At 41.7% G+C, this 11,233-nt stretch overlaps 1 protein-coding gene across 6 annotated transcripts in view; it reads right to left on the bottom strand.

Moving 5' to 3' along the window:
- mctp1a (multiple C2 domains, transmembrane 1a) overlaps nt 1-11,233 on the bottom strand; it is a 144,412-nt gene that overhangs the window by 17,309 nt on the left and 115,870 nt on the right. For 3 of the 6 annotated variants that reach the window (XM_032516581.1, XM_032516582.1, XM_032516585.1), the window contains 2 exons: nt 10,090-10,146; nt 4,028-4,126 (listed from right to left, as the gene is read on the bottom strand). In XM_032516581.1, coding sequence (XP_032372472.1) covers nt 4,028-4,126; nt 10,090-10,146 — 156 coding nt within the window. The remainder of the gene's footprint in view (nt 1-4,027; nt 4,127-10,089; nt 10,147-11,233) is intronic. The other 3 variants (XM_032516583.1, XM_032516584.1, XM_032516586.1) reach the window with 1 other exon arrangement.

Raw genomic sequence — 11,233 nt, 5'->3', positions numbered from 1 at the left:
ACACACACACACACACACACACACACACACACACAGAAGCCAACTCAGGCTAACCACATTGCACTTGCTGGTAAATTGTGGTAAACAAATGTAGAAAACTCCTTGAAACACTTGATTAAATATTTAACAAAGGAAAAATGTGCAATGCCTCTGTGTACTCGACTGCTCCATTTCTCTTTCAGAAAGATAGCATCATGCCAGAGTACATCTATATGCATAAGTGCAAAGTGAGCAGTTGTAAACTTTGCAAAGACAGTCTGTTCTTCACTGACCCAAGGCCTAGAGCTAAACAAGAGAGAGGTCACTGAGGACTTAGCCTATTACAATGGACTCAAATATCTGTCCTATATCTACTTGGTGGAAATAGAGAAAGCCATTTGAGACCGTTTTAACCTCCGATCACATTGTTCTCCCTATTGGGTTACACCATAAAAATGATAAACCTAACTGTTATAGTGCAGCACCATACATCCCATCACACCACGAAATGAGTCTGAACCACAAGTGGCTGCTGATCATTGTTGCTGTGCTAAAATTGCACCTGTTTTTCTTTGTTTTTCTTTTTGCCTCTCTCATTCTGGCAGCATAGTAAAAATTGAAATGTCATATAAAATGTGACAGGATGCTAATATGTGGCTCCCAGAGGGCATCTGAAAGCTTTCTTGTTGATTTTGTAACTGCAGAGGGAGGCGGCATCCCTCCCATTTCCACCCCAGGAAAAAAGGGAGGAAAAAACGCTGAAAAGTTGAGCAATGCTTTAGGAGCGACACAAATTAAATTTCCAAAGCCTATGCAAGAATTAGGAATGACAAAGTAATAAATACTGCATACAATTAGTATCCACTGTATATTAAAACTGATGTGTTGCGATCCATTTGAAAAATGTAATTTAGATAAAAGAAAATTGTGTTTTTTGTAACCATAAATGTAATATTTGTCTGAATTTTTGACTTACTGTACATTATTAAATATAATTTTGTGATTAATGAAAGTGCAACACTGTTCACTAGGGGGAGAGGCTTTCATTTACTCAGCAGCATTCAATGGTGGCATTATGTCCAGTATAGTATTTTGTTTGGCTTTATACATGAGTAACAATTGTGAGTCAAAACAGTTAAATGAGCAGATGGCGTGGCTCTAAATTAAAGCAAGAAAGAGTATGTATAGTAAGTACATTACTATACATAGTCTGTATTAGTTCATTTACAGTATGTTGAAAGATATTCTGGCTGTTAATCAGCACAATGAGACACCTTTCTCTTGCATTTGTTCATGAAAATGTGGGCAACTGCTTTGTAAAGTAATTTTGAGTTTGTAACTGCTTTTCCGGGCATGGTGAATCTGATAATTTCTTTTGATATAAATTTGTGGCAGTGAGTTAAAAGCAAGATGCATGGAGTCCTTTCCATCTCTCATGTTGACCACTTAAATAGCTCAGCTCCTAAAACAGAGGCACTTTATTTAAGCCAATAACTGCCCTTAAAATGACAACTAATACATTTCATCTGTGTCTATTTCAAGTATTTCCAACTCCACTGGGGAGCGATGAGTCACAGATTTAACCCACTGGGAGTTAAGAGAGGCCCCTAAGGGATAAAAATCAAACTTGGGAACCCAGTGGCCTAGAAGAACATCTCTCCTATGTCAGGAAATGACAAGACTAGACAAAAGGCCCTGTGACTGGCCTCGGATGCCACCATGCAACCTGGCACCTTGCCAGCGCCACATGAAAGAGGCAGATGTTCTCCCCCCCCTTTTTAAAGCTGTGGTTTTAATAAATAATGTATCTCATACAACAACTAATCCATAAGTGAATGCTGGGAATACATCACTATTTCCCTCCCTCTCTTTTTATCGTAAACACATAAATATCTGTTTAACTAGTTGAGATGTGCTGCACGTCCTCCTGGCCCTCATCAAGCAGCTCGCACACACAAAGGCCACGTAAAAATTTGAAGGGGCACCCCACCCCCATAGACCCAAATAGAAAAATTTGATAAGTGTGTGTATATGATGTACACTGTTTTCTTTGAGAATATCTGTGTGCAGAGGGTTGCTCCCACAATGCCAAAGTCAAACTCCAGTTTAGACTGTCAGCTGAAGGTGGACCAGGCAGTCACAATGCTCTCTAGTACTAATTAGTCTCTTCACCCAGTGTAGTCCCCTAGCGAGGATAAATATACACATATGTAAAAGAAAACAATAGCGGGAAAGAGTGACTAAAAGAAGAAGCTGTGGTGTTGACTTATTTTCAGTTTGACCTCTGCTTCCTATCCTAAAGAGAAAGGTTTCTGGTGTTATGAGTGTCCATTTGTGTGTGTCTGATGAGTATGGGTGGCAGGAGGATGTTTGCCACTGATCATCTTTACCCATCGCCCCCTGGGGCCTCTCATCACCTCCACCACACTAGCCACTCCATCAGACTCAAGGTCGCGCAGGCGCACACAACTTCTGCACTACCCCTTCTTCGCCTCCTGCTGAACGCCACCCAACCCCCACCCAACCTGCACCCCCAGCCTGCCCAATTCTCCCCCACTTTGCCTCACCTCTGCTCATCTGCTCCTGCGCTCTCCTTTCCCTGTCCTTTCCAGGATTCAGTCTGGCAGTGTGTGATGAATGGGACAACATTACTCTTGTCCTCTGTTGGCCTGGTTTATTTTATTAAAGTAAAGTAAATGATGTATCCACAAAGTCTATATTTAACCAATTAAGATGTTTTACTATTATATATTTAAAAAAATGTTTAAGTAAATAATTTCTTAATCTTCTTTGAGTCAAATCACATCAAGTTTTTGCTACCATTGACATACCTCTAATTACATATTCATGTTCAGAGAGACACAGGCAATGGCAACAGCTGCAACATTCACTGTTTTAAACTTTGTTTTGGAAGAAAAGAAAACGACAGAGCGAGAGTGCATCGCTATGAAGTGAAGGGATCACGTCTTCAAAAAAGTAAATAAAATATGCATCCTCCTGTGCTCATTACAGATTCATGACTCTTGTTAAAAGAAAAGGTGGCGGCTGCCTTCTAACACGTATGACTTTCAATTCAGACGACACTGCTGTCAAGTGTTGTGCTCCACATTCTGTCCAATGAGAGACCGGGAGAGCTGAGTGTGTGGCATTGCCAACATCTTATTTGGTGAGACTCGAAGAGAGTTACTTTGGGTAGATAAGAGCACACAAGAACTCCTCACCTACAGTGCAACGAGTGCTCGTTGTAATCCTTTGATGCATAGTTCATCAGTCAGGAAGTCGGATCAGCAGTGTATGTGATTCAGAACAATAACAGTTGGGGGAGTAGACATTGCTGCATTAGGCTTAATGAGCATTAGGATTTGCTCCAGCAATATGAAATAGTTTTGCTGTTTCTGTAGCAACTTTTAAGAAAAAGCACCCCCCCCCCAGAAAATGTTTTGGTTCGCTGCTTATAATCAGTGACTAAGGGGTCATAAGGTGTGAAAACAATCATTATTTGTGAGAGGAATGTAATTAGTGCTTTCCCAAAAAATATCTAAGTATTTTTACCCACCTCACAACTCTGTGAGGGGAATTGTTTTTGCCTTATGGACCCTCTCCTGCACAGATTATACCCCACACAAGTAAAAATTCAGTTGAATCACTCCCAATGTCATCCTTTACAGAAGTATCCTAGAGCCAAAAGTCCCACCAGCAAAACATAGTTAACAAACCATTGCACCTCAATACAGCTGTCACCTAGCAGTGTAACAAGTCTACAGTGCTACAGGGTCACACAAAAAGACAGGAGCAGCCTTCCATGCTGGAGCCCCATTAGTTCCCCCATCACCTTAAAGAGCAGGCAGAGGCCTCGAGGTGGGGTTAGGCCAAACGTGCAACGTGTGGGTGTTGTTTGAGACGTGGACAGGAGACAAATACTGTACATAAACCCGGACAGGACGGCAGACAGAGGCCGTCGGACAGACAATGAGCTGAATAGGAAACCGGAAGACAGCGACACACACCATCAGGAGTCAGGGCAAGAGCCACACACATGCCCACTTACCACCATTGCTCGTATCCACTCAAAGTGCCAGGAAGCCAACATATCCTCGAGGATATGGTTTTTATCACGGCTGTCCTCCCAGGGGCCTGGTTTAGGGTCCTTGTGGATAAATTACAGTGAGATTTTCTCTTTACAACCCAGAGAAATTAAGGTGAAACGGTTAATGAAAAAATGTGGATGTGTTACAATTGGGTCTTAAAGTTGATGTTTTGGCAAATATAACTAGGCTGTAGCCTGTAGGTAAGAATAACATTGTTCTCACCAAATGTACTGCAGAGATTGTAGACATACGCACTGCACTGAAAACGGCTTTAACCTTGCAGTACATAAAAGAGTCATCACAGATGTTTTCCCAGTACTCACCTTTTTAAAGAACTCAAAATAACTGAATTTAAATTGATAGTTGGGTTAAAACTGCGCTGATTTGAAGCTTGTTTTTCCTTGCTTCCATGGGATTACTGTGAAGCTGTATCCAGAGGAGGACCCATGGCAGTGGAGATGTTATTGTAAACTGTATTTACCTATAGGTATAGTGTCCAAAACTACAGAAAAAGACCCACAGTACAAAAACAAAGTTTCAATTAAATAACAAAGGCCAGAGTTAAAAAGTGTGAAGTAAAAGTGTGAAGACAGTGGTGGAGAGCCAAGAGATTGAAGGAGAAATGAGGGAAAGCTAAAGGCAAAGCAATAGATATGTATCTGGGGGAATAGAAATAGTGAGAGATGATCCACCTGGTGTGTGTGTGTGTGTGTGTGTGTGTGTGTGTGTGTGTGTGTGTGTGTGTGTGTGTGTGTGTGTGTGTGGACGTGCGTGTGACAAAGAGCAGAAACAAACAATGCAGTGTATTTTGCATAGAGAGACAATACCCCTCCATGCCTCTTTCACCCTCCCTTTTGTTTTCATTCCTCCCTCTATTAGCGAAACATGATTAAAATGCAGTTCCTAACAGCGTCTCTGCTGAACAACGGGGGGAAAAAATGAGTTTGGAAGAAAAATGAAGCGGAAAAGTCAAAAGCATCTTTTAAAGCGTGACGCTTTTCATCCCTCACAGGCAGTGAAAAGAACAGACATTCAAACTTTTTTTTCCTCCCATCTCTCCTCTGTCTCTCTTTCCCGTTCTCCTCAGCAGTTGAAACCCCCCCCCACCCGATACCTGAGGACAACCCTGCCGCATTGCAAGCTCAATAGCCTCCCCAGAACAACATTTCAGTCACACTTTATTTCAGAGCATTGATATAATTCCCAGTACACTCTTTAGTCCAATTACATTATGCCATGTTGCTATCTGAACGATCGGAGCAGTGCTGTGACTGGGACTGAGAAAGGAGTGCCGGGGCTTGGGAAGGTGCCACAGAGCTCCATATGCTATGGAGAGAAGTCAGAAAACTAACACTGATTTTAACCATATTCACAAAGAGACAAAGAATGGTCCTAATTTAACAGTATATGGAGCAGAGAGGCGCTTTCTTTGTGATAAGACAGAAGAAGAGACAGTGGCTGAGACAGAGATGGGGAGGGAAAGAAGCACATAGATACAAACTGTGTAGTCAGTAGCTGGAAATGGCTGTTAGGCCTGCAGGATGAGAACTGGATCAGTGTGCTGATACTAGCCATTCGCCAGGAGTTATATACTTGCCAGAGAACCATTGATAATCACTCCTGCACATATGTGCATGAGTCATGTCTACAGGGAAAGCAGTAGAGGGAGGAACGCCTGTCTCAGCACTATAGATGAGAAGGATAAAGAGATACTGGTGTAGGGAGAGATGAAGAAAATGGAGGCTCATCATGTATGCTTAATATTACACACACAGTGGACTCATCAATACCTTAAAAGGAAAAAAACAATCTAAATTAATTTGAAAACTGATAACACTAAACATGCATTCCAACCTGCTCTAACCTTTTTGGACCCCTGGTTGAGTGGGAATAGCCATACCAAGACTATTTATTGTGTGCCATGCAAGTTGTGCATGAGTCAATATCATTCAAAACTGTATTTCTATCCAATTAAGCATAACTTTAATTAGCTGGTGCCTCAGTAGTTCAAAAACAACAATGAAAAAACATCAAATAGATTACTGTTTGATCACAGTCTTTAATGTAAAAATATTTTATTGCTGGTTAATATTGAATGTCTTGGGGAATTGGAATTTCACAGATAAATGTGTCCGAGCTAATGAATCAAGTCAACTCTGTGTTTACCATCAACTTTGCATGAGGGAGGGAAGGAGAAAATGAGCAAGAAAGGGTAGAGATTTTGAAGGTGCATGTGGCATGGTGTATGTGTGAGAGAGCCACATATAGATAGATAGACACAGAGACAGAAAGAGAGAGGGAGTGCACCAAGCAGTAAGCCTGTGAGCAGGACATGATTGCAGTGTGTATCTTATCTGTGTCAGGTCCTCCTGAGGCTAGTGGAGCCTAGCTGAGCGGAGCACGAGCGCTTCAGTGACCAGTCAACCATGTGAGGGTAATCTCCTCACTCCTTCAGTCTGTCTGTCTCTCTCTCTCTCTCTCTCTCTCTCCCCCTTTTCCAGTAAGCACCACCTCTGGGAGGCAGCTGAGCCACAACGCACACATTTAAGTGAGACGCTCACACAAATACACAAACACTCACACCCATGCAAAGCCTTAAGGTGATTGCCTCATGCCAGCTCTGGACAGTGAGCCCACAGGTGAGAGGAGACATCACAGGCTACATTGCACACTGAAGCCCCTGCAGCCAGTAGCCTGTAAATATAGGAATGGTATCTCACACTGCCTCACAATGTTACTTCAAGCTGTATTGCAAGATAGTGAAAAGGTCCATAAAAGGTACTAAGGGACAGAAAGAAAAAAAGGACATGCATTTGCTTAGTCTTGGGGATGTAGGGATGGTTAAGATGGCAAGAAGTCATAGATACTTGGATGTGAATGCTCGTCTGTCATTTAAAACATTGCAGATATTTTGACATCATAGCAGAGAATCACAGGCATATCTAAATTACATTGATAATTGCTGTTATTTGCTTTTCATCAGTTTTAGGGTCCTGGGATGCATGCTGCTCAATGGCATGGCTTACTGGGCCACTTTGATTGAATGGAGCCATTGTTAATATTATTAATTACACCTCCGCTTTACCCAGTCAAAATGTCTACCATAATAAAGGTTGATTACATTCCTGGGTGAAAATTCTCGAAAGATCATTATCCAAAAGAGATTAAATAATTTCCAATGACAACTCTCTGATAATGTTCCAGTTAAATAAAATCAGTTACTAGGACAGTGATGAATAATAACGTGGGTGGCTCAATGGATTACGTGTCAAAATCAAGATCCTGTAGTGTAGAAAATATATAACACTGATTAAAATTGCTACTAACTATGTGTCTTAAATCTATGTATTGGATCACTGATGTACTGTATATGGAAGGAGAAAATGTGCATCTGAATCTTGTCACTATGTTTAAAATTAGTTTGATTGAAAATAGAGGTTAAAAACTAGGGTAGTAAATTGCTAACATATTTTATGTGTGTAGGCAATAAGAATCAAGCAACATTCCATGTTGAAGGTCAGTGTGCACAAACACACAGTGTGGAGGAGGAGAATAAGAAAATGTAGTTTGTGTCTAACATTCTTTCACCCTTTGTGTGCCTACCTGCTTTAACAACTGAGCCTTCCCCAACAATTAGTCTAGATGCTGGACTTTCATTAAGATTAAGTGACTAATATCAGTGCTTGCTCACAAGAGAGACACTTTTCACGTCTGCCCAACAATCTGTTAAGTCAAAACACATGTGGTGATCCAAGGCAAAAAGCCTGCAAGGGGTCCTCCATGCAATGAAAAACAGGTGCTCTTTTTGGCCATGTAATACCCCATTTAGCCTCTGGAGCAAAGGTTATCCAGCTAATAGCTAACTTGTGGTGCACTGGAAAGAGCTGTGCACATGGCCGGAGTAAACATCTGGGACAGATTGTACATACTTGCAACATATGCTTCAAGTTCAATTAAAATGAGGCCTTGGCATATTTATTAATCTTTTTTCCCTCTCCTCACTCTCTCTCTCCCTTCTTCCCTCTCTCCCCCCTATAGGCCTATGCCATAAAAGAGGCCTCTTTTGACCTGTCCTTCATACTCGCTCATACAATCTGGAGCTGTACCTCATATCCAATGTAAAATACCTCATATCCAATGTAAAAGATAAATTTGTTAAGCCTGAAAAGTCCATTTGTTCTGCACTTAACCAGGTTGGAGAGAGGGGGAGAGAGAGAGAGAGAGAGAGAGAGAGAGAGAGAGAGAGAGAGAGAGAGAGAGAGAGAGAGAGACATGGATGTGTCAAGGAAATAAAGAAAAAAGGCAGGGAAGAGAACGATTGAGGGAAGGGAAGAAGAGTGGGAGGGGAAAGACATGTAGGTGAAGAAGAAAAAAAGCCCCCCTTTCAACTTCCCTACAGCTCAAATGAAATGCTAACAGTTGAGGGGAGCAATAGATCAAAATGTATGAAGCCAGAGTTGGTAAATTGTAGCCTTTGTGGTGGCTGTGCTATCCAGCATCCCAGCCCTGTGTGAGCACAGAGAGCAAGGCCCTCTTATGTGGAATAATCAGTTTGGCACCAAATCTGACAGAGGCCGCAAAAGCTGCTGCTGCACCTCATTTCAATATGAAAGTCCAAAATGTATTTCATATAATCTGCAGCTTTTCAAATGCCTGTATTTTTATTTTTTCCATGAGAGGAGGTGGGAAATGCAATGATGGAGGACAGACGTAAAAAGAAGGGGTAAAAAAAAAGGTTCAAGGTTGCCTGGTGCATATCTTCAGTCAGTGGCCCCCTGTACATTTCAGCCTTGGAACTTCACAGCCATGAAATGTTGCTTCTGCATCACTGTGGGAGAGGATGTAATGCTCACATATCTTTGTGTGCTCGTCGTCCAACTGGCTGACTTACTGGTGGGATGACTGTTTGACCATTTGCATTATAAATGTGTTTATTTAACCCTTTTGTTGCAGGCTTGAACTTAACCCTTACAATGGTAGACGTTGTAGTTGCATAAGTAAATTCAGCATACAGAGTGTCCTCAGGCAAAAATATTTCAGATATCAGATTGCCTGGTCAAAGGCCTTTACAATTACCATTGCAAACAGCCAGTTTTTTTTTCTCCAAAAGGATTACTAAACCAGACCACATCATTTACCGCATTTCAGGCAACTAACCTTTATATTGCCGAAGTGTGGCTGTAAAGCATCATGTATCAGCTCAAGTTATTTCAGATTCCAGACTGTTCAATCAAGGTACCTCACTACTTTCACAGTAAAAGTTTTGGAATTCACTTATAAGCTTAAGTTACAATTGTGTCCTTGTTTAACAATGCTAAAGTCTCATCAGAGTAACAAAGAGTATCAAACAGGATATTGTTTTCATTGCAAGTGTGCCTCACCAAAGCCCAGACAACACAGTGGGTGGATAAAGAGCTGTACCATTTCAATTACCAGCGAAACATTGACATGGGACTGTATCCTATCAAGTGGCATTTGTTTCAGTAGCTGTTCCTACAGTGTAAACGAGCGGAGGCAGTAAAGCAGCCACCTGTTGTTACCTGATAGTGTCTGGACAAGCCCAGATGCTGTTTTACTGGTACATGAAGGAGCAGTGAATGGACTTAAATAGCTAACTAAGCACTTTATATGTATGCATGTTCTCAGGAAGCAGGGCTGAATCACAAACGCATATGTGACATACAGTAGTGTTACATGATTGGGAAAACAAGGATAGTGTGCCAAACTGCTGTAACAGACCAAGAAAAGGTGAGAAATGTGCCGTATGTACCTATGTATCTACAGACAAAACTTTTTAGAAGGTTAAAGGTTGTACAATGTTTGTACATATGTTTGTGCCTCAGGCAGTGAAGCCAGGGGAGGAGATAGGAGGGGAAGATGGAGTCATTCCGTTTGTCTGTTTGTTTCTGGTGTATGAAGCGGTCAACCTCTCCTGAGGCAGTGTGCGTATGTGTGTGTGTGAGTGCATACGTTTGTGTACGTGTTTATGTGCAACTCCATCCCCAACACAAGACGTAATTACCTTGTCATCTTTGTCAAAATCCTCATCCTCATCCTCCAGCAGGTCCTCCACTGCTTGCTGACAGTTGCAACAGAGGAAAGAGGGAAAAAAGAGAAATAAAAATGTTTACGCAACAGCTATAGTACAGATAAACATCAGATAACACAGGGTTAACGTCATCAGAACAGCCAAAGAGGCATACTAAAGCTGATTGGTTATGCTTATGTCTGGCAAGAGTTTGTTAATGAGTATGGAAAGCATGCAGACAGAACAACTATTGGATTGGTGTGTGTTAATATGTCATGGGCGTCAGAAAGGTTTAGAATTAGAATTTAATTTTAGCAACACTCCGTTGTCCAAATGTGTTGACACTTCTGGAAATGTAAGCAAATGCTCTGGCTTTGAATTTCAACGGGCTGAGGATTAAAGTCTATTCATCCACTCAAATCGCACAGCACAAAAGCATTCAGATCTTACACCATTCAGCGGGACGAGACCGCAGAACCCGTCTTCTTCCGTTTCTGCTTGGTCCCATCTGAACTCTCTAACCTTTGCACTTGTCTCTCACCTCTATCGCCAGCCTTCCTATCGCTGTACATTCATTTATCTATCATTTCCCATCTCCTCACAGAGTGATACTCCATGAGAGAAGAAAGAAGAAAGCCTGCAGCACTGAGAGCAAGTCACAAAGAACAGCAACTACGTGCTTCAGTGGTCCACAACCGATGAAACTGGAGTTGTGTAGCTTTAGAGCCCCAAATACCACAATACACACTGTACAGCACAGTGCACGCAGTCAGAAACACAAAGGTATTTATGGATACATTAAATGTACGACAGGACAATGGTACATGCATGAATATTGTATGATACTATATCTGGTTATTGTTGAATGATACAGTGCTTGAGTTGTTCACTTGTCTAGTCCAATGGGAACGCTGCGAAAAACCATAGATCACTGCTGCATCTCTGATCCGCCCTCTTTCTGTCGATCACACATCAAAGCTACAAGGTCATATTGTTTCTCCTAATTTGCATAAACAAACACCCATTTCATAAGCCCTACAGCTGTCAACCTCAGCATTCATCTACTCTTATTGTTGTACTGCGTTACCAACCCCAACCCCCAAAATACTTTTGCCCATCCTCAACATCACCACAACCC

Source organism: Etheostoma spectabile, chromosome 5 (genome assembly GCF_008692095.1).
Source record: "Etheostoma spectabile isolate EspeVRDwgs_2016 chromosome 5, UIUC_Espe_1.0, whole genome shotgun sequence".
NCBI classification, from domain to species: Eukaryota; Metazoa; Chordata; class Actinopteri; order Perciformes; family Percidae; genus Etheostoma; species Etheostoma spectabile.
This window is presented reverse-complemented; position numbering and strand designations above follow the sequence as displayed.